The 24105-nt window shown below is 41.9% G+C and overlaps 1 protein-coding gene and 1 long non-coding RNA gene across 2 annotated transcripts in view; one reads left to right on the top strand and one right to left on the bottom strand.

The window, feature by feature from the left end:
• ELOVL6 (ELOVL fatty acid elongase 6) overlaps positions 1-24105 on the top strand; it is a 75294-nt gene that overhangs the window by 47551 nt on the left and 3638 nt on the right. The window contains exons 2-3 of the mRNA XM_059844269.1: positions 2228-2359; positions 23290-23441. Coding sequence (XP_059700252.1) covers positions 2228-2359; positions 23290-23441 — 284 coding nt within the window. The remainder of the gene's footprint in view (positions 1-2227; positions 2360-23289; positions 23442-24105) is intronic.
• LOC132326303 (uncharacterized) lies at positions 7752-19789 on the bottom strand. The gene is made up of 3 exons (XR_009486206.1): positions 18624-19789; positions 17845-18404; positions 7752-8963 (listed from the first exon to the last, which is right to left on the bottom strand). It is a non-coding gene; the product is annotated as an uncharacterized LOC132326303 (long non-coding RNA).

Here is a 24105-nt window from a genome sequence, read left to right as displayed (position 1 = left end):
AGTGCAAGACAGACCTCACCCACACCCGGGGTGGCAGTGGGCTGGGCTTCACACTGCTGCTGAAAAGGCTGCAGAGGGAAGGAGATGGGAATGCAGTCCAGACTCAAACTAAGAGCCTGCTTCAATCTTTCTACCCATAAATCTTGTGTAAACAGTTAGGTGGTTCAGTACAAGCAAGCTTGAGGTGGTTCATCATTGCCCAGACTGGTTAACAAATATTTACTGATCTCCAGCCAAGTTAAAGTGCAGTCATGCTTTCAAATTGGTGATTCTGTCCCTTCCCTGACCAGTGAAGTAAAAATAAATGGTTTTTTCCTGTATTATATGAATAAGGGCCAACACTTTGTCATTTTCAAACCCTGGGCATGATAACCATCAACCTGGCAAATAGATATCTCAGTGCACAAGGGGAGAGGGTGCTGGCTCCTGGGTCTTCCTGGGGCTTTTACCAGCATGGATGCTAAAGCTCACCCAGAGGATTACAGGCATGGGTCCTCCCTTCTCAGAGCATCAGGTGTATTTTCATGCAGTTACCTGCATTTTATAGCACAGAGCTAATAATATATCAGTAGAAACAGAGTTTCTCAGCGGGCAGAAAATGGCATACTGCAGAATGCTTACATGATATGCATCTGTCTCTCTTGGGTTAGTTTTTACTTAGCTTTCAAACTTATATAAAATTCAATTCATTCATCTTGATTGAAGGTTGCATGTGCTTTCTTCGTGTTTCCAGTCAGATGTGCTACAGCTTTCATAGTTTTTCTGAACCTTCCAGGAAGACCCTTGGCCATTGAGGGTCTCGTGATGCATTACCACATGCTGTGCTGTGCACACTGCTTGGCCCTCAGGACCATGCTGTGCTGTGCTGGACAGATTCCTTGCCACGGGGTAACCTCAGCTGGCCAGTCACAGTGGAGGAGCCAAGAGGTGGCATCTGCGTGGTGCCAGTAGTGACACCATGGCACATACTTGTTTTTATCTTGAGGTGTAGCAACATACTTGGCATTTAAACATCCAGTTGAAAATCCTGTGAAAACTCTGAAGACCTCAATATGGGTGAGCCTCTCTCCCAATGGGAAGCATGGGCAGTGTGCCATGCCCTGATCATAGGCCTGTCTGCCACTGCTACCCTCCAGTGTCAGAAAGAAATAAAGGTCTTGTAGCCTGCTGCTGTTTTATCAGTCATGTTAATGAAGTAGTTACCTTTCTTGAGAGTATCTGTCATTCTTTCTTGGTGTACAATAGGAGCCAGAAGCTCCTGGTTCAAAACCATAGTCCACCCTATATTTGTGAATGTAATGATAAATTATGTAGAGAAAATTCTATTCTTGAATAGAAGCCCTTCCAGTTAGGCCACCATTAATGTTGTACATCATTAAGCCTTAGTCAGTATAATGTTGTGCTGTGTGGGAAGGAATCCCAGGCTAAGTCTATTTTAGACCTCTAATGGTTGATTTAAAATGAGTTATAGTAGCAGAGTTAAAATATTTGGTGATTATTGCTGAGCTGGACTACTATCAGGCAGTTTTAAAAATAAAATTTGCAATTTGAAGAGTATAATTGAAGTTCCTTTCGAGAGCTCTGCTTGACCTTTCAGCAAATGCACTGGATTTCCTGAACCAGCAGTCACGGGCAGGGCAATGCCACAGGGCCATGGCAGCCAGCATGGTCCTGCTGCTTAATGGGGATGTTGACCTCTCCTTGCTGATCCCGTGCTTCTTGTGAGAGTCGTCATGGTGTGTTGCAGTGCTGACGATCTTTAAGTGTCTTTTTAGGGGAAACAGTGGGAAACTAAATTGCCACGTAGGGAGGATCCTCCAGGAAGCAAAAATTTGTATGAAAAAGATAAATGGGGCACAGAATGTGATCAGCTGGTACAAGTACCAGCCATGTTTTGCTTGCAGAAGTGTGTCTGGGCTCTGCCATATCTATTCTATTCCTCACAGAAGTTCAGTCTTCTGAAACTGGTGAAGAATGGGAGCCAAATTTGTCTGTCCTTTTCCAGAAGTTCCCCAGGGTCAGTTTTGCCTGCACCCAGCCCTGAGTGTGTGCAGGTGTGTAGTTTCATACAGAAATGATAAGCTCAGCTGGGATGCAGGAATGTCTCTGAAAGAGTTTCCTTTCAAGGAAGCGCACAAGCCCTTAGCAGTGATGTCCATATGTGACTCTGCTGTGTATCTAATATTAATTAAACATCTGACAGGTGTTTTTTGGTTTTGTTTTGCAGGAAGAAATCATTCTTGTTTTCAGCTCTGTACGCTGCCTTTATATTTGGTGGTCGGCACCTAATGAACAAACGAGCAAAATTTGAACTGAGGAAGCCTCTAGTGCTCTGGTCTTTGAGCCTCGCCGTCTTCAGGTAGGCACTTCTTCACACCACCTGCCTCTGACACCAGGCCCTGAAGAGGTTTGGGCTTCTTCACTGGCAGCAGCACTGCTAATGCAACAACAGGCTCACACAGAAGTGGCATTTCTTTGCTTCTGCTATTCAGGGTTGTGTCCTGATCGGCTCAGTAACATTGAAATTATCCCCTTTGACTTAGCAGATCATAGAGCGTTTGAAGAGGGGAGAAATCGATAACAAAGGTGAAAATACAGGAGGACATGAGAAAAAGTGCTTATCGTTGCAATACATTTACCATGCAAGCTCCAAATGGCAATAAACACATGAAGATGTTAGTCTTGTCTTGCGTGCTAGTAGTATTATGTTTGTGTGGTGTGTATATATATGGACTGTTTAGTCAGGACTCTGATCCCCACAACAGTGAGGTAAAACAAAAGCCACTGCTTTGATGACAGGTAAATTAGACCACTGTAACTGATATCAGGAGCTGACTTCTGGTTACTCCATCACAAATTGCTTGTGACTCTAGGAAAAAGGTAGCTCCACAGGGAAAGGCTGTTTTTTAGTGACACACATCTCTTGGCTGTGTGTTGACTCCATATTTAGTATGGGGAATGTCATGTTTGGATTGTTGGTAGTTGTTGAAGTCAGAAGTAAAATTGGCCAATATGAACTCCACTTTATATGCTTAATATGCTTAATTTTTAATGAGGCTGAAGATAAATGAATGAAGAAACAAATGCTTATAAAAATAGCCCTTACAAACATAGGAATTGTTTTTGTACAAATTACTAGTAACAGTACACAGATAACCTGAGGACTATCCTTCACTTCAGGGACTATTGGGACTGTAAGTTAGAGCTCACTGAACAACATACAGACCATCCATAAACCATTATCAGACACTGCTTCTTGTATCTTTCTAATTTCACTATAATACTTACTGATTTTATTACTTCACAACTACGTAAAACACATTTGCTTATGGAGCCAGTGTGAATGGTGCATTGCTTTTCACAGGATGGGAATAGTTTTTGCTGAGAGACTCTACAGAATGAAATAAAGCAGGAATGGGGAAGTTTTGACTTTTTCATGGCTTTTCCTTTTGCTCTCCAAAATTGTATCACCTTGAAACTTTCCAAAACTCTGGCAGGGGAAAACAAATTGTATTTCTAATAGCTAGGGGATGCTAACAAAAGAACTTTATTTTGGCTTGGTTTTAATAATTCATCAACACATCAAAGAATATCTCAGAGCAGACAAAACTTATAGTGGTCTGGATAACTTTGAGAGCAAGTTCTAACACTGTGGAAATTTGTAATTTTCATTTGATTGCACTTGGTGCTGCATTTCTGGCTGTGTGTCTAACATCATTTTGCTTTAAGGTCCTGTAAGCAATTATCATTGTTTGTTCCAGAAATGGCTGAATCTCAGCAGCTGTTAAATTGGTTCCTATAAGACATTTTGGTTTTGGATCAGTTTGTAAAGTTGTTTGTAGCCAGCAGGATCCCAATTCTGATAGCACTTTCTTAATAAATGTGGACAGTAGGAACTAGCACAAAGCATTGGTAGTTTAATTCTCAATCTGTGGTGGGGAACCATGATTTTGGAACTCTCCTTTGCATGAGATGTCTATGGAGAATTTAAAAATCAAATTATTTTGAGATTTGGCTGACATTCACAATGTGGAATTTTAAAGCAATTTCACTGGCTAATTTCCTGCCAAAATCTCAAGTGATCAATGCAGTGATCAATGAATAGCATGAATTTACACTGCACTGCCTAGATGGGCTTGGAAATCAGCAGATTCATTGCTTGCTGTTTGGAGTTTCCCATCATAATCATATGAAGTAGCTAACTCATGGCCAGCAAGAGCTTCTGAGTGATGCTGGGTGATATAAAAATGTGGACTTCACTTTTTGAAGCTTCAAGTTGCCAGGATGAATCTACCACAGAGACCACCTCAGGGCAGGCACTCAAGGAGAGCTCTGCTTGTGCAAATGAGAAGCATTGGCCAGAAGGACACAGTTGGGAGAGGGATTCACAACTCCACAGTCTGCTTCCTCTGTCAACTCAAATGGCACCACTCAGGGACAGGGGTTCCCACCCTGCAGAGCTCACCCTCTCCTCTGTATGTTAGGAAAAGAGACAGCAGAGTGGAGGGGGTGTGTGAGATGTTTGGCCTGCACAGAAGCACTGTGCATTTAACCTGCTGGGTTTGCTGTGGGTGTCAGCTGATTATGAAAATTATATGACTATGTTTTGCTCTTCTGAGGTGCTGAGTAGTGTGCAGAAGAGTGAAATAGGGAAAGGGGAAAATCAACCCCAAATGTTTGCAGTAAGACAGCATGAAACCTTTGTAGCTTCCATAGCAACATGCAATCCCATATAAAACCCCTTTGACTTCTTGCCTGGAAAACAGGAGAGGTGACAGAGAATTCATGAGGACATGACAAAGACTTGTAGAAGTGTTCACTGGTACATCCATTACCAGCCCCAGTGTCCTTTCTGGGGCCATCTGTCACAACCTTACTGACTGTCTCAGCAAGCAGCACTTGAAATGCTGTAAACTGTCAGGTAACTTGGATTTGGTTTTCTTCTGGCTCCTGTGGTAACTAGGTGTTGTGTTTATATATGCTTGGTCTAAAAGGCATTCTAGCTTCCTCCAAAGATCTATTCAGGTATATTTAAAGTACTGGATGGATCCAGGAAAATGCTCCTTAAGTTTCAAAAGATTTCCTCTTTGGCTTTCTGGGATGCTAAAATGCTCTGACTTCTACAATACCTTGCAGAAATTCTAAGTAATGTATTTGTCTGCCCTAAGTGGTTGTACTGAAGAAGATAAACCTTCCTGGAGAGCCCTCAGTATTCTGCCTCAAGGTCAGTGTGAGGCTTTTTTCTGGACTCCTTGTTTATCTCCCCTTTAGCACTCCTACCATTTTACCTGCTTCAAATATCCTCAGAAATAGTAACACTTAGCAGAGGCTGAAAAAATGTGTTTTGGGCTTTAAAAGAAAAGGAAATTGCCCGCCAGGCAATCACATGGTCCTTCTTCAGAAGGTATCCTGTATGCCCTCACACTTGCCAAGATCATTTAAATGTGGTAGCTGCTACAGTAGGAAACTCGCCACACTTATAAATAAACAAAACAATTACACCACCCTGCTGAGCTTGCTGAGCATTCAGGAGCCTGGTCAAGAGCGAGTTTTGTGTCAACACTGGCAGCCAGCAGGATTTCTGAGAGAAAAAGCAGCTTTATTTCCCTTTGAAAGCATTGACTGGTTTTCAACATTTTGTCATTGAAAACTTTGGTAGGAGCAATGACAGTAAATCTTGCTTTTCATTTGGAAACCACTTTGAAAACATAATCTCCTGAAATCTTTGGCTGAGAAATCATTTTGAGATACTGAGGCTGCTGGGCTGGTTTGGTCTTTTGGTCCCTAGCAGGTTTGTTGACTTGTTTCAGTCATGGAAGATTTGTTCTGTTTTGGTTTTTTTTGTTTTCTGCACTTTAATTAAGTGTGTTTACCCAGCCTGGTTATGTACTGAGGTCATTGGGGAACAGAACCATGTTGCCCTGTGCTAACAGGAACCTGCTGTTAGGCAGCTACACAGAAGGTCTTTCTTCAGTCCCATCAGACCCCAAGGAAACCATTGCTGTTTCGCCTACACAATTAAAGTGAAAGTCAGTCCTATATTTCTGAATATTTCTTGGGGGCAAAACACATCAAACCTTGCCAGTTTTATATTCGTGACACTTTGAACATAAAGTCAGGGCCATTCTTTGAATGTTTTACTTGGAGTCTATCAAAGCTGAGGCCAGGACTCACAGAAGGATACAAAGTCATTAATTCATGTTTTCATTACATCTCGGATGGATTTTTGTAATTCCTTTTATAGGCCACAGAGTCTGTGTATGGGTAGCTTTTCTTTCAAGGAGCTTAAACGTGTTGGATCTCCTCGTCTTCACAGAGGACAGCAGCATGGCACCATTTTCCTATGCATCCTTAAGGGGCTTACAACAGAAGTTTCAGGGTCAAGGCTCGAACTAATAATAGTAAAAGGTTGTATTCCCTAGGGAGTGCTGTCACATCAATGCAGGAGGCAAAGAAGCTAAAAGATCTAACGTGATGCAATCATTTGTAGGCAGAGGCTAAGCTTGCCTATGGCTGGTGGGTGCAGTGAGAGGAAGAATATCTCTTCATCTAGCCAAGCCACACCACTATAATGCTCTTATCATCTCCTGAGATCACTTAGATTCTAATCCAAACCCAGCTATGCTTTGTAGCTGTGGTGGAAATGAGTAGATGTCAGTACAGGGTTTCCAGATGTCTTTCTTCCACTTTCTCTAAGCAGTAGGAATAGTATCAAATGTAGCTAAAAGGTTGCTACCTGCTTGCCACAGACCTAACCAGAGCCTCAAAAGTGAAGTAATTCCCTTAACTACAGGTGTTATACTTGAAAGACAACCCCAAAAAGCCACACTAAAGGAAGGTGACTCACTTTGCCTTTACAGAACTGGTGTTGACTGATTTCCTACTGAAAGTACGCAGCACGTGTAGAGGGGTTTGTAGCCACAGAGGGCTCCTGACAAGGGAATCTGAGACATGCCTTTATGTGAAGAGCTCAATTCTGAGCTGAATTAAACAGAAAAGACAAAGCATATATTTAAAGAAAAGATTTCAGTTGTTTGGATTTGTGACTCTGAAATACATTCTAGTTATATGCATGTAAGTGGGAAAATCGATCAACCATGATTGAGATTTGTGTCCCATCGTAAGAACTGCTGTTCACAGATTCTTGCTGTGGAGATTTAAGCACAACCTAATTTCACATGTTGCTGAGCAACACATCAAAATCTTAAAATACTCTGAAATTTTATAAGGTCCTGACAGTACATTCAAAGAGAAAATTCATTACTGAAAAGAGGAGTGTTTGCCAAATAACGTTAAAATTAATAAGCACATTTAAGGTGAATTAATAATCTTCTCACTTATAAATTTAACAGTGAGTTAATTCAAAGTGAAACATTCCCTATATTTGTAAAGTATTTGTAGTGCTTATTCTCAGGACATTTCTCAGAACCCAAATCAGTAAAAGGCTTAATATACACCTACTTAACAATTTACTTCTATAGGACCATGTTCATCTTTACATACTTACCTGATTTTCTTACATGACAGATAAAGAAACATCTTTATAATTACCATTTTGGAGATGAAGTTGAATGTTGGGTGAACAGTAGAAATTCAGAATGATTGAAGAGAAGACAAAAATCCATTGGATAAGATTTAACAGTTTAAGAAGAAAAGTTTCTTTTCCGTAAGTTATTGTAATTCTAGTAGGAAAAGAGAAACAGCATTGTGTAGAGTGAATTTATACAGTGCAAGACAGATGCTAGCTGGCATTAAACAAACTGTGTGGAGGTGATAAAAATGTACAGACTAAGAACAATAGACTGTCACAAAGAACTGCCAAGAAGATGTATCTCCAATATCTACCTTATTTATTCTAACTAACCTTATTCCAGATTTGTAACTGATGCCATGTGACAAAATGCTGTGCCCATCTTCTAAAATCTTACCCCTTTGTTCACTCTGCTGTTACTCCTGTGGACTCCTGTGTCCATCAAAGTAATTTTGAATGTAAAGCTGATTTTACTGTTTTTACCTACTCATGCCTAATTAGAAGTAAACCAAGGCGTAACTGTGAGACCTGGCTGATTCTACTTTACAGGAGATATGGATAGGACTGTCTAAAAATTATTATGAAAAATCTCTTCTCAGTGCTAAGCTGGGCCTCCTTTCTTTAAGACCTTTTCTTTTTCTCTGACTTAGCTTGCTTGCCTTTATTGCTGGAAAATGGACATCTTAGCAAAGCAAATTCAGTACATCATTTGAAAAACTGTTGTTGTGTGCATTTTGCCCCTGTTCCTTCCCCTCTCTCACAATCAATGAGTGTGTTGACACTCAGTGTATCACCTTGAATTACCCCTTTCCCATGGGCTCACCCTGTCCCAGCGCACAGGAGCCCTCACAGGTCACCCACCAGCCAGCATGAATAATACCCAAAGCAAAGCTCCTGAGAGTGAAATTTTGCTTCTCAATTTTATACAGGGATCAGACTGAAGTGCACATTTGAAGAATAAAGAACATCTGTCTGGTGGCTTAGGCAGGGAATTGTACTAGAGAGAAAGTATGTGATTAATTTAAAAGGAATCAATCAAATCCATCAGTCAACTTCTCTGCTCATGTGGTGGCACTTTGCATTTTATTCAGCCTTAACACTCGGTTCATGAGCGTGGTTGCAGAAATCCCTGGGGAACTGGCATCTCCATGTGTTTCCTTCTGAGTAAGTCCCTGACAGCTTGTGTTTGTTGGAGGCAGCGGGAATACAGCCCTGAGAGGTGTTCACTTGCATGACCTATCAAATCCAGCGCTTTGTCCGTGGCTGGGCTGTCAGTAAACCCTGCCAGAGCCAGCAGGGCTCGCACGCAGCGCTGGGCTGCACACGGGTGTTGGCCCACGGTGTAGCAGAGTCATGGTTTTGTCACAAGTTCAGCTTCTTCTAAGCAAATGTGTCTCCTTGTGCCCGTGCCATCCAGCATCCTCCCCCCAGGCTGTTGGATTAAAAAAGAAAAATGCATTATTTGCCAACTGTAGGCGAATCCCTGAGATGTGAACTTCTTTAGGTGCTTGCAGGAGCATCACCCCACTGAGGACAGAATGGAAAAGATCAGTGGCTGCAGGCCAGCAATTGGTATTAAATTTATGGATCTGAGCAGCTCATTACAATTGTATTATAACTTCTAGCTTCTTTAAGCCTCCTTTATTCTGTCAAATGCTGGTGTCTCCCTGTAACTTAGATTTTTCTTACTTTGTTATCTGCCAGTTTTACAGCTTTACTGATGGCTAGCTTCATTTGTTGGCTTGATTCTTTGCTAAATCTTTCACTTTATTACTGTTTGGCTATATTTGCATAGGATAATTTCAAACTCCTGAATACATAAATTTCAGTGCTATACATGACAGTTACTCTGCCAACTTGATACTTTTGATCCTGTAAGTATCTTTAATTTATCCTGCAGAACTAGATAATGCCACTTTTTTGGATTATCATTTAAATCACTGCAATTCTGTACCTACTCTAAGATTGCCTTGAGATGATGTTGGATGCTGAGAATAATTTCAGTAACAACACAGGAACAAGTGCAAATGCCCCTGATGCATTCATTAAGGACTACTTAAGAGGCACACTGTGCTTATGAATCTTCATGGGCTACTTTAGAAATCCTCAAATGGATTCCTTAATTCCTATGAGACTTTGCACCAAACACAAGGCTTAAGTCAAAAATTGATTTTTTTTTTCCTTTTTGGTAGTTGAGCCACAGTCTAAACTTGTCAAAATAAATATCCAAGAACTAGGAAATACTTCTTGAAAGAAAAATATCTCATTGAGTATGCAGCCTTCACAGGGTGCCAGAGAATTTCAGCTACAACAAAGTCCAGTTATTATTTAGTGATGGTATTGCTCAACAAGTAACAACTTTCATCAGGAAGTATTGTTCCTGTAAGTTCCTACCCTCCATGTGCTAGATCACCAGGAAGCAATGTCAGGTAGCAGCACACTGAATGGGTAAAACCAGGTGATAGGTAATTACTACTGATTAGTTTATAACTGACTCTTTGGAAAGCAGAGAAGATGCAAGGATGCATGCTTAGAGCTGGAAAATTATTTTTCATCCTCTGAAAGAAAAGAGTTATGTGTTTTTTGGCAGTGTATGGGTACAAGAGTGTCCCTCTGGTGTTCCTCGGGTGATGATTGAGTGCAGCTGCCCTTCAGCGTGACCACTGATCCCTGCTTATGTCTGCCAAAACCCAGTGGGCCTTGCATAGCTGCTGAGTGCTCTGGGTAAGGCTCTCCATGCAAGAATAACTCTCTTGACTTTTACCAGCTATCCTCCCCTCTGTTGCACAGAATACGGGTAGGGATCTATGCCCCAGCTTTTTTTTTTTTCTTCTGTGCTTTTTAAGCAAGTTTTTAACAAGTTCTTCCAACAGCTCACAATGCTTCACTTACTGATTTTTCCCAGTCATAAGGAAGGCAGATCTGGAGAATCAAACTACATTTATTCAGGCTCCATGACGAGAGACTGGAAGGCAGTACCTGTGGCAGATTGATTTTTTTTCCCCACATACAAATAAGCCTTACAAGTAGTAGTTGCAGCAATTGGCAGAATTGTTGAGTTTGCTGCTTTAGCAAGGGAGAGTCAGATGGATTTTCCTCTGCTGTGGTGTTAATGTGATTAAAATCTCCAGATGACAGTGTCCATTGATCGGGAGCCCTGCAGAGATGTCACTGATTGCTATGCTTAATAAGGTCCCTGGGGAGGGAAGAAATGAGTTAGGTCTGGCTTTCCTTCCAGTTTTGTCAATAAAAAGGACAAAGAAATGGTTTGGGTAGCCAGGTGAGTTGTGACTAAGAAATCTGCTGACAAGAGGGAAGGGCTGAAGGGAGTGGCCCCGCAATGAGGAATTTATTGCGAGAAGAAAAAAAAAGGGCTGATGCAGGATGCACAGTAACTGCCCTCGCTTGGAAACCACAGAGCAAGCCATCACTTTGATAGACCTCATTACCTTCCCCAAAATTTATCACATGGAATCCTAACACCACCCAGGAATGCATGCATATGCTTATGGGTCTCTATAGCTGTACACATGATATATTATTTCTTGGAGCCCTGTAAAATATTTGCACAATTTCTAAATCAGTCAGAGCTGGCCTGACTTCAGATTTTGATCCCATCTGAAAACTCAGTTGATTTTCATTGAAAAGCTTTCTAGAAAGGCATCTGGATCACTACAGTAGACAGGTCTGAAAAGCAAGGCTTGTGTGCTTGGTTCAGTGCTAGGGATCTTTTTTAGAAATGGAAGAGGAATTCTCTCAAATTTGCTTTGGGGTTTTGATAGGACTGAGCCCAAACCTCAAAGTATGTGTGAGTTTATGCAACAAGAAATTTTCTGCCAGGAAGACTGATGATAACTGCAAAGATCAGCACAAGTTGTGCTCACACACATGGTCTTGAGAGCCAGAGAACCTCATTATAAAGTACTTCCAGTACTGCTAACCAGCAGGTTTTAGGATAAGCAGACACCATATTGAAAAAAGTGTTATTCCTCATCTTCCCCTATTCCTACCTTTTTTTTTTTTTTTTTTAAACATTGCTGTGGCTTGGACTTTGCCCTGAATGAGTCTCCTTCACCTTCAAGTCTGATAAAGGATGACTGTGTGAGTGAACTACAAGATTGATTTGTTCTCCTTTCCAGTTAGGAGGTGGTCAGGAGGAGAGGCTGAGGAGCAGCTGGGCAGCAAAACATCAGAAGGAAGGTTTCGCTGTTGGGGCTTGTTAAATTCTTGGTGTTTTCATGCCTTTGCATTTGTGTATGTTTTGGAGGGACCCATTTCTCTTATTCAGAACAGTGGTTTATAGAGCTAAGAGTCTGTAATAAACATAATGGTACCTAATACAGCATTGGTACAATTCCTGCTGCATTCTCAACTGTAGCCCATGTATTTCTGAGCTTTGGAGTCACTCCTGGGATTTTCTGTCACCCTGTAAAGGAGCATATTTAAAACAAGATCCATCAGAGATGCCAACCACTGTCTTGAATTCCTTTTCAGTGGCTTCCTAGAGCAGAGAGCTGCTCAGAGCACGGCACCACATTTTGAACTCTCTAGTGCCAAGATTGGATAGTGGCAGTCTTTTTTTCCCCACAATGAATGAGAGCAATGAAATCATGTCATGAAGAAGTGGAGGAGAGACTCTTTTAGCTGCATCATTCACCAGTCCAGGCAGATGGCATGGCCATGGAGCCAGCCAGAGCAGCACAGCGGGGTGGGCAGCAGGGCACTGCAGGCAGCACCTGCTTGCAGGATGGGTGGAGGGATCGGAGAGCTCCAGCAGGAGAGGGCTGGATGGATGGAGTGCATGGATCCAGGAGCTTAGAGCAGAGGAGAGCCACGGAGAATGCCCATTGCTAGTAACCACATTCACTTCCCCAAAGAAAGCCAACATTTTCTAATAGTGCATTCCCTCTCCTCTCTCAACTGGAAAGGTAAAATTGCAAGTGGGAACAAAGGCATTAGTCATTGCAAGCTTTCAGGCAGTTTAGGAAGTTAAAGACATTTTCTAGTCAGAAACATTTGTGAAAATAGTGCTCTTGATTATAATGATTTAGTCATTTTAAAGATACCTTGTAGCCTTTGAGACGCATGGGATGAAAAGGATGCATACTGTCTTCTTTTTAAAGAATGAGATTAAAATAAGTGTTGTTAAATGACTGTTATGTTAATTTTTGAATAAGTGTTTTTAAAGGTGTTCAATTACCATATGAAAAAAGTGTATCATGGAGCCAGGTGCTTATTCCCTTATTTTTTATTTTTTCTGCCTGTTGTAAGAGAATAAATAATGGTCCCAAATTATTTTATATATAGGCTAGGTCTTGAAGGACACAGGCATGAGGGAGTTGTTCCTGTGCTTTCAATTATCTGCTGCAACTGAATTGTAGTAACTGAGCCCATGGTTGTCTAAACACAGTTAATAAGGTGTTGTCTAAACACAGTTAACGAGGGGTAAAATATGGTGGCAAAAACTTCTTTCTTTGTTTTGACAGTTTTACACTAAAATTGCTAGATATAGAATGTGCATGTAAATAGTTACATAATTCATCAGCAGCAGAGAAAACTTGGTAACATTTTCTCACATCTGTGCCCAAAATTACTTTTCTTAAAGGAAAATGTGAGAAAATTATAGCCAGTGTGATTTTTTTTTTTCCCCAGTGAAATGCAAACAATGTAGAGCAGAAGAGAGTTCAGTTTAGGTGCTTGGTAAAGTTATGATGGTCCTAAATCCCAAACATACAAAAAGAAGCATTGCAGTCCTCTGAAAGAAATCATTAGATTTTTTCATTTTATGGTGAAAGTTTAGGGTTCTGTTTTTGCAAACTGGTTGTGTCTTCAGGCTTTTCCTTCATAGATTTGGTTGGATAGAAGCCTTTTAAAAATGGATTTTTCACATACTCCGTTGCTGATGAATAGGATTAAAACTCAATTTTTGTGGTTTTATCAATTGAAGGCATAAGTAAAGGAGTTTTTTAGAATATTGCCATTGAATTTTCCACCTCACTTTTGTATCTGCTCATGTCACAAGCAGTAAAGCACCCCGTCATGGATTCTGATCTGTACCCGATTTAATTCTGCAGCTGACTGGTGCAAAACAATGACAGTAGTTAAAACAGCTGCAAAACTTCCACGAGAGAGAAAATCCAAGTATTTTCTGCTACAGTTAAGATCAGTTGCTGCAGTCTGGTCCTGTGCAAACTCAGGAGGTGTGACAGTGGGGAGGAGGTAGAAGCATGGATGCCCTTGAATCTCATTTCGTAGGTTCACATATTCTGTCACTTCTGTCCGGCTGTGTCAGTCCAAATCTACCCTGGTGTTTGCCTAACGTCCTTCCCTAAGGGAAAACAGAGGGAAGGCAAGGGTCTGACTGCCTCTGTGGAAGGCACATCTGGTGTTCAGGCTAGGTCAGAACGTTTTCAGTTGTTAGGTGTTTCTAGGACAGCACAACTTCGTAAATTTGCACTGTATGTCTCTGCACATCACTCTGTATTTTTAGGTCTTGAAAGTGTGCTGCCAAAATATCAAATGTACAAGCAATGAAGTGTTGTTAAGAGGTGTGCCAATCGCTTTTATGTCTATAAACTATTTATCTTGAAAGGTATAGGTGTACCTCGGGTGATTAAGATGAAGGACTTTGGACTTGACGGTTTATAGAGCAACTTCAAAAAGTTAAAAGAAAATCTGCAGTAGGTCAAAGAACTCTGAAGAAAATTCCTCCTAGTGGAGTGTGTTTACTGTTATTTCAGCTATGCTGTTTTCAGTGATACAGAGTGAGGTCAGACCTCTTTCTGCTTACATCAAACAGACCTCATAGGTAGGGCAGTGAACCACAACTCACAGATTCACAGATTAAGCAAGTTGGGAGGGACCCATAAGGTTCATCAAGTCTAACTCTTAAGCAAATGGCCCATATGGGGATTGAACCCACAGCCTTGGACTCATGAAGTTGCACATCATTTCTTATCCCAACTCGGATACAGATTTTTGACAGGACAATTAAAATTCAGTTTGCCTCACCTCTCTTTGAAATGGATTTTATGCTTAACCACCTTACAAGGCTATCACATAAGTGAAGGCCATAAAGTTCTGTGAGGAATTCCTGCATAAAATTTTAAGGGCCTTGGAGATGCCAACACAGACAGAAGTCGGAAGGAAGTTACCTGAATAGACCCCAGCTTATGAACAGCTTTGTACTTAGCAGTTCTTCACACAGGACCATCTGACTTAAAGCAGTTGCTGGCCTGAATATTATTTAGGTTGGTAACTCTGGGACAGCCCAGGCTGGAGGTGGTAGGTCTTGGCTGTTGGAAAGCAGAGAAGGCCAAGATTTTGGAATGGCAGAGAAAGATCTGCTCTGTGGAGACAATGGAGATGCTCTTTTCATCTGAAGTGGATTCAGTAAGGAGGCAGAGCCTTCTGGGGAGGTACCTGGATCAGTTCTAGGAGGTAAAACAGAGAAGTGCTTTACGAATGTCTTAAAACAGCAGCCTTTCTGCAGGATCAGGTCTCCCTCTTCATCACTAACCTTGGCATTGCTTGAAAGCACTTTGGAAATGCTGAAAGGCGATGAAACAATAGCCTAATTGCATTAATTTTGTTTGCCATTTCTTACAAAATAACAGTTGGGCTGAGTTCAGCGGCTGTGATTTGAACAAGTGTCTCTCTAGGATTTCACCAGAACTCACTGTTACAAAGTCCTATCTTTTAAATGCTTATAAAACACCTCAAAAATATTACATTTAGAGTTAAGAGTGACCAAATCAATACCCAGTACCGTTCTTTTCAGACTTTTTTGTGAGTACCATATCGCTGTGTATCCTTCATGGACCAAGAGACTGATTAATTTAATTTGGAAAGTTAAACACTCTCCCACAAACCTAGCAAAATATTTTTAATAACTAGGCACAGACTTACAAAGCTGGTTCTTCTAGTCAGTTATTAATACAAATGAATATTTTGTATAGGCTGCCCTTGTGTCACATTGACCTTTTAGGATGTTGGGTGCCTGATCCTTTTCTAGGCTGTTTTTTGTGAGTTTTGAGGGCTCAGTATTTTGCAGTGACTTAACAACAGATCTCATTAACTCTGTGAAATCAAAATAAGAGCCATTAATGCCATGTAGGTCACTATGTGAAACAACAGTCAAATGATAGCTTTCAGTCAGTCATTGATCACATTTAATTTGTGCTTGGTGGTCAGCTTTTCACCATACAGTACAAATACCATGATTTTGCAATCAAAGGTAAGTCTAAAGAAACCATATAGTTTCTACACCAGTTAAAATAGAGGAAGATGCAGGACTTATGGCAGTTCATGGAATTTATGTAACCTAAATCTTATTGAATACCATCAAGACAAACTAAGAGAGGAGTCACATCTGAGATAACATTTTGGTGGTCTGACAACCTTTTTGTGGCACTATATATTAAGATTTTTGTAGGCATAATCGGATCATTCTCTCTTTTAGAAGATATGTTCCATAGATTTTTTTGTTCCAAGATTTTTTCCTCTCTGGAAAATCCAACTTTTTTTTTTTATTTTTAGTACTGCACTATCATATATTGCACATTGTCCAGTGAAGTTGGTGCTGCTCTTCTCTTCCCCCTGCAGAGCTGGCCAGATGTGGACAAATATGTCCATCAGTAGAAAAAAAGTCATAACAAGACATAAGAGGTGATCATTAAAAAAAAAAAGAAGTGGAGGAACAGCTACAATGAAATCTAACCAGACAATCCACAAATACCCAAGAGCAGCTTGGGTATCAGAAATAAGATCAAAACAATTGCAAGTTCTGGTGGGTTGTGTTGCCTCTGTACCATGTTTCCTGCACATGTCAATCCCCCAGAAAGTGGGGCCCACAGAACCCACATTCTCTCTGTCATACCCTGTAAACATGTGCCCATGGACACAAAAGTTTACGGAAACTTAATTAGCCAGGAAACATATTTCTCACTTGTCCTTTGCTTCAGTACACTGGAAGGCTGGTGTGCGATTGGGTTTTTCACCATCCCTTAGCAATGGAGGAAGGAATGCTGTCTCTGTCAGACAGACTCTTAAGGAGGCTACTCTTGTGGTCTTAATTCATTCCCCAGCCTTGAAACAGTCTGGCACGTCTGCCCACAAAAGTTTTTGGAACAGTAGTCTTTGAATAAGCACCCAGGCACCAGTAAAAGTCAGTAGGCTGTTGGTCCATAATTCTGGTCATCACAAACAGGCTGTAGTGTATCCTTTCCTCACTTGTTGTTACCCAGATAAACAACAGCTTTAACGTGGACATTACCTTTTGGTATTGCTCAACTTTAAAAAGAAACTAGCCTCTCTATAGCCACATCCTGGGAGAACTGAAAAAAATGCAGTTCCTTTTTTTTTTTTCAGATGATGAGGGCAGACTCCCAGAAGCATTCTGATTTAACTGCTAAAATTTTGTTTGACTGCCTTCTCTTTTTGCCATTAAGGTTGGAAGTTTCACAGAGTGCTTTGCTCCTAGGGGACCTGAAACTACCACAAAATATAAAGACAGATTTTAGATTAGGAGCAGGCCAATGGTTCATTAAATCTTCCATCTTTCCCACTGAGCTGATAGTGTAATCACCACAGCAATAGCAATACAGCAAGCACACTGTGATCTGACAATCTCACCTGTCTACACAGGTTATAGTTTAGGTTTATCTTTCTACAGTACAGCTGTAAATATATATTTAGTATGTGGTTGCCATACAAATGCACATTCCCAGAACTGCCCTGTTTGCTAGGTAGGAACTGTCATCAGCTCCTTCCTCCCTGGAATAGGCCATTTCCCAGCACTGGTCTGCCAACTTTATCTGTAGTCACCCTGGAAAAAATAATACAAATTTGGAAAAAACCCTTTCCTCTGCTGGTTGGCAAGTGCCCCCTTCAATGCCAGCATCCTCTGGAGGTGCCCCAGTGTCTATTGAGTCAGCCAAAACTGCTGTTATTTCTCACATGGCCAAAGCAGGGTCTTATGGGAGACCAATAGAAATCTCCTACAAACAGCTTAATTTCCAGCAACAGAATCTGTCAGTTTCTTAAGAGGTCTGTCACCTAGCCCTGTCTGCTGTGTTATTTTTGTGGTGCACGTCTTTGATGGGCTGGTACTATGCGACTGCAGAAGAGAGTGATTGGAAAGAAGCTCACCCTTACCAGGCAGAGAAGAAAAATTATAAGTACTTCCAGAGGACTGCAAAACAAACCTACCACTCATGTTGAAAATACAAACTTATTTTTAGGAACAAGTTAAAAGCACAGCAAGTGAATGACTGAGTGATGTGAGGTGTTCTTTGACATGGAGATGCACCCACCTTAGTACCTGGTGCTTGGTAATACCAGGAGTTCCTGAGTTTCTTTACTCGTTTGACTACTGTCCCGTGGGAGACTTCAGCAGTGTTTGATGAAGCCACATTTCTTTTCAGAGAGTTGTTTCTGATACGTGCTTCCTCCCTGCATTATCCCAGCACTGGTTCATGGTTTGTGTGTGTTCTGTTGCTTGGCTAAGCACAGAAGGACTCTGCTGCCCCTTTGTACAGATACTGCTGTCTGCAGGTGTGCTCTCAGGACCGTCTTGCTGCTTGGAACTGACAGACTGAGGGGTTGCTGTGCTTCCCACCTCCTGTGCTGAAGCAGTGCAACTCCTTCCTCTCTCCTGAGGACTGTGGGATGTAAATCAGGAGGGCACAGCAGGGCCATTTTATTATGTTACGAGATAACTCTTCAGCAGCAGAAGGGAAGCTTGGAATGACTGCCAAGGTACTGCTGCTGACCTGAACAGGAAGGTGAACATGGTTTGATTTGTCATGAAGGAAGGTGTAGGAAGCTCCACGTTCTTCACCTGCTGCCCTTTAGACATTTCAGAGTTCTGCCTCTGTAAATATTTCACATGGTAAAAAAAAAAAAAAATTAGTCACCAAACAACTAAAGAACCTGCTTCCTTGCTTTTACTGCTGTTATGGTACAAGCAGGCTGCAGTCAGTGTGGTCATCTCAGCTGCTTTCCCAGGACCACTGTCTGCTCAATGTGGCTTTCACAAAGGAGGACATTGTTCTTTTTGCCATAGCCTTGTGCTTCCAGGGCACAGACTTACCTGCCAGAACTCCCGTGAGTCACCATGTAAGCAGAATGAGACAGAATTCATATTTTTTTTCTTTTCCAGCTGGGCCTCAGGCTGGGAGCTGGAGCTGGACCTGTGGGAGCTCTGTCTGGGTGGCTGGCTGGCTCGCTGCTGGACTGGCCCAGCACACTCACTGCACACTGTAGTCCAGCACCTCAGAAACTTGTTGAACAAGCTGGGCACTGTATATACAGTTTGCATGGTTTGTTTGGTTAAGTTTTTTTAAAACCAGAGCAGAGACCTTCCACTCTGTGATTATCCTTTAGGACCTATTGCTATATTCCGTGCTGCACTTCTAAATTTGTTCATATTTGGAAGTCACATTCCCTGCTCAGTTCTGCAGTGTTGATGCTGGACTGGGGTGTCCAGAGGTGTCAGGAGCCAAGTGCAAGGATGGGTCTCCATAGAAAGCAGCCCTAGCAAAAAAGTGCTCCTCCACTGTGAGGAGAAGCTCAGCCTGCTAAAATGCCACCTGGTGTTGGTCTGAAGGCTTGAGGTACCTGCTACTCACTTGGGCTTTTGACAAAAACATACTTCACTCCCTACTGGCATGTAGGATGGAGACAGCAGAAAGTAGCGATAGGCTTCATACAATAACACCTGCATTGTCTTCCCATCAGCCAGCTCTCCAGCCCTTCTTAATTCTGCACTTAACCCATGCATGGGATGTGTTTTGAGGCCCTCTGAGTACTGGATTTCTCTGGCCAGGTTTTGGTATCAGGATGACCATTCCTCATCTCCCTCCTCCCCTTGCCACTGGGGAAGAAGAGGTAGAGAATTCAGGAGTAAAGCTAAACCCAGGAAGAGAAGGCAGGGGGGGTTTTTAAGATTTAGTTTTTATTTCTCATTGTGCTACCCTGTTTTGATTGGTGATAAAGGAATTTCCCCAAGTTGACTCTGTTTTGCCCCGATGGTAACTGGTAAATGATTTCTCTGTGCCTTTATCTCAGCCCAGGAACCTTTTGATATATTTTCTCTCCCATGTCCAGTTGTGGAGGGGATTGATAGAGCAGCTTTAGTGGGCACCTGGCAAGCCACGGTCAACCCACCAACCCCCATTTGAAAACAAGTTTGAGATGGAAAAATATTCATTTGTACTTTACCCATGGATATATTTTGATAATACCATGGACAGTAAAATACCAATTTTTTAACTTACCAGAGAGGTCACTGCCTGGAGGGAGGAGAATGTAGGGCACTTTGAGCCTGAATAGATAAGAAAGCTGCATTAGATGATGCAGTTTCTGATCAGTCTCTCTAGTTGTAAAAGACTGTAATTGTACAGTAATTCACTGCTACCTTATTTTGAAAATCCCTGCAGATGATTCCCACCAGACAGACTGCTTTGGTAAGCAGTTCATTTCAATACCTCACAAAAGCTACAGCAGAGAGCAGGGCGAGGACAGAATGAAGCAGAAGTGATTTACTGAGTAAGCAATGTCATCACTCTGCTGCACATCATGTCTTTGCAAGATAGAAATTTGTTGGTTGATTTTACTTACAGAACAAGCAAGATTAAGTGGCAGAGGCACAGAAAGCAGGCTTATTTCTCTGGCTCCAAGACACATTTGCAGGCATGCATTAGATCTTTTTCAGTCTCAGCTGGTGCATACTTTTTGGCAAGGCAGTGTTTTGGCATGCACCGCTTCTCATAAGCTTCTACCTGCTCATGGTGTCTGTTTAGGTAATTGAATCAGTTACTTGGAGTTTGCTGTCCTTCTTTTGCATAAAGCATTCCTTGGTGAATTATGGGAAAAGGTAACTTGATTTCTATTTTGAGGGAAAAAATACAGATCAGTCTGACTCGCACCGTGTAGAACTGTAATTGGGGTCCCTTCTAGAGTCATGGAACTAGAGGATGCCACCATCCTGTGGAATTGTGGAAAAGTGTGTGAGTGTGCATCAGCGTGTGTGTGCTCCAAGGAGAGCTCTGCAGTAGCTGCAAAATGGAAAGACAGGCAGAATTACATTAATGTAATCTCAAAGACAGCAAAGGGACACTGTAATGCCCCCAGGCACAGACTCTGTGGCTCTGTTATCAGTCTGAGTTAGATCCCTGGGTGTCCATACCCAATCACAGTTAGATCATTGTTTGCCTGCTGCTCCAACAAGTGTTCTTCTTATTTGCATATTTGTTCATGGCACAGAATTCTCTTTGGTTTTAAAACTTTAGTAGCAAACAATTTTTTAAAAAAGCAATACAGCTTCTTTATAGAGAAAGACATATTGTTTGCAGCTATTTGATTTCATTATTTAAAATTTCCTTTTCTCCCCCCATTTTAATGTCAGCACTGAGATACTTGCTAGTGGGAGAAACCAGTGTATCATTAGGTATTCTGCCTGATCTTCCTCCACCCAGTTTTGCAACCACCCAAAACATAGGAACAGGCAGCAGCATGCCCTGCCTAGCCTGAGTTCACTGCCTCAGGAAGTGATCAGATCACATCTCTGTCAGGATCTCCTGTCTTCTTGGGAATGAGAAATGCAGATCCTGAGAAAAAAGAAAAAAAAAGAAAAAAAAAAAAAAAGGCTTGTTTTAAACACCAAAGAGAAGACACAGAATGAGTTGTACCTCATTTCAAAACTCTTCCTGCAGGTTTTGGCACTCTGCTGAGTTTAAATGACTGATGCCTGAAAGACGTGAGAAAAGTGTGCTAAGAGAACATTTCTGGGAGGAAACTACCCTACATGGAGAGGATGCACTAGAGCTGTGTGGATACTCAGAGCTCTGCACTGCCTCCTCTGCATGCAGGGTGGGTGAATGTGGGAGACTGCAGTGGCTCTCTTGCCTAAGCCTGGGAATATGTGCGTTGCTTTGGGCAATGCTAATGGGAAACACAGACTCAGCTAAACTTCTTCAGCACACCTGGAAACCACAGCAGGGTGGTTTTGTACTTGCACAGAGCACAAGAAGACTCATCTGGCAGCAGAGCCAATGAGCAAATACCACTGTGCAAATAGCAGATAATAATAGTAGCTTTGTAAGTGCTCACAGTCATCTGAATTTCCTTATGGTGCAGTGAAACCTCAGGCATCAGAAGGAAATGGTGCAGGAGCCAGGATGCAGCACTCCTCCATGGGTATGACCTGGCTCTAGAGCTTCATCTGTGGTGCCACTGACAGCCCAAGGAGCAGCAGGCACTGTGGCACTCCACTGGGCTGCAGATTCCATGCAGTGGACAGGGGAGAGCAAGTTGCATTGTTCCTTAGCAGCAGGCAGATTTGACTGGGTGTAGCAATGCTGCAGATTTGGAAATCTGAATACTCTGTGCATATTATATATTAGTTAGGTAGCAGTTTTAATGTGCAGTAGGCTTGCTAGAACCATCTAGTCTGACCAAGAAGCATAAAAACTGCCATCAAACTCAGCTTTTGAGGTTGCCTTGATGATTGTAAAACAGTAGTTCTTTACAGAATATTGACTTCACAAGACAAGGGCAAGTAACAGAGAATCTACAGTTTCTGAGGAGCTGTTCCTTCTTTCACACACTGTACATAAATAGTAGCTTGCATTACCCACATGTGTTTATACACCAGTTTTAGGTGGGTTGTTTTGCCTGACGCCATGTAATAGTCATGAAAGACAGTGAGGCAGAGTGGGAACCAGGTTAGGTCAAGGTCACAAAGAAGTTAGAGGGGAAATAAGATGCAGCTGGGTAGAGGGATGAGGATGTATGATGTAGGCATAAAGTAAGATATACTCAACCCCTAAACAGATTGTGTCTGTCTTTGCTCTATTCCTTTTTGAAAGCTACTTCCCTCACCCAGTATTCATCACAACTTGTGCAGGGCCACCAAGCTGCAGTAATAGACAATGGGCAGGCATGTTCTTGCCATGAAACAATGAGACAAAACTCTTTCTGCAAAGCTCCTTGCTAGTGAGACAGAAGCCTTTGTTCCTGATATGAGCTGGATGTCAACCTATGCCCTCTGTAATTGCAGTAATTAATACTACAAATCTGTTGAAGTTTCTCATTTACAGAACATTGTCATCTTGCATCTCACTTTGACGAGGTGAAGGTGAATCTGCTGTTTACAGCTTGATTTAACCACCTGTTTCCTCTATTAGCAATGACCTGTTCAGGGATGAAGTCAAGCATGTGCTCCAAAACACTGGCTCTGACTGAGATTCCTCATCAAAATCTGTGTGCCTAGGTATGGCTGTGCTCAGAGCTCCTGTGGATGTAACTAGTACAGGGAGAGATGAGAGGAAACTCCAAGGAAACCAGAAGAGTGAATTGGTCCTGATTATATTGCTAATACAACATTTTGTCAACCCATTTCTTGTACTTTCCCAGCCATCAGCATTAAAACTCTGCATGTTGTTTTGAGCTGAAATAGAATGTTTCCCTGCTCCTGAAAGCTGAAGGATCATTCCTGTGGTAATGCAATAAAAAACACTGATGTTAGCATTCCATGATGTTAGACTTGCACCAGGAGATGTGGCTGCAGTCCAGTTTACAGGTCTGAGTTCAGAGTCACTTCCAAGAAGCCAGCAGAGCTTCTTCAACTTTCAAGCTGTCTCAAACTTACTCTTTCAGCAACGTTTTGGCCTTTTCCTCATAATGGTTTGAAGTGACGGCATTGTGATTTCAAATGTCCACTGACCTTTCCTAATTTTCTCTTTTTGTTTTTAAAGTATATTCGGTGCTGTTCGAACTGGTGCTTATATGCTGTACATTTTGATGACCAAAGGCCTGAAACAGTCAGTGTGTGACCAGAGTTTTTACATTGGACCTGTCAGCAAATTCTGGGCATATGCATTTGTGCTAAGCAAAGCACCCGAACTAGGTGAGTACCCTCTCTCTTTCTCCCATATGCATTTGTGTATTTTTAGAGAAGAAATGTCCATGCAGACAGCACAAGAAGGGTCTCTTCACTGTCAAAATCCCATATAAGTCTCAGACAAACTGAGTAAGCATAACCAAGCCCAAACGACATGTTTTAGCCCAGGAATAAACTGCAGTGATTATACACAGCAGGGCAGTCAAGAAGTAAAAGCAATCTGGTCCATACCTTTTCCTGAGCTACTTGCAGGCAAATAGGAGTGGCATAATCAGCAGTCACACACCCTGTGCCTACAGAAGTGGAGGGTGGGCTAGAGCAGCTGTGTCAGCAAGAAGCTTTGAGTCAGGCTCTGCCTCCATTCTGCAGCTTTCGTTCTTTAATACACATCTAAGTGTACAATTATGAGCAGTAAGGTGCTTCCTCCCTAGACTATGAACGCTGTGGCTGTCTGCTTCCTCCAAGTAGAAACCAATTTCCCATAATATCCCTAGCTTTTCCAGTCTTGATTTTTGTAAACTTATATCTCTCCAGCGGTTTCTAGATAAGGGTACTTACCATGTGAAAGCCGACTTGAAAGTCAGGCTTCATGTGTTCTCATCCATGGCTTATCAGTGTAAGAAAGGATTGTTTTAATGGAAAGGAGCAGCCCTCCAACTTTCATTTCAGA

Source organism: Haemorhous mexicanus, chromosome 4 (assembly GCF_027477595.1).
Source record: "Haemorhous mexicanus isolate bHaeMex1 chromosome 4, bHaeMex1.pri, whole genome shotgun sequence".
Taxonomy (NCBI): Eukaryota; Metazoa; Chordata; class Aves; order Passeriformes; family Fringillidae; genus Haemorhous; species Haemorhous mexicanus.
The sequence above is the reverse complement of the archived record's forward strand: the minus strand, read 5'-3'. Positions and strand labels throughout refer to the sequence as shown.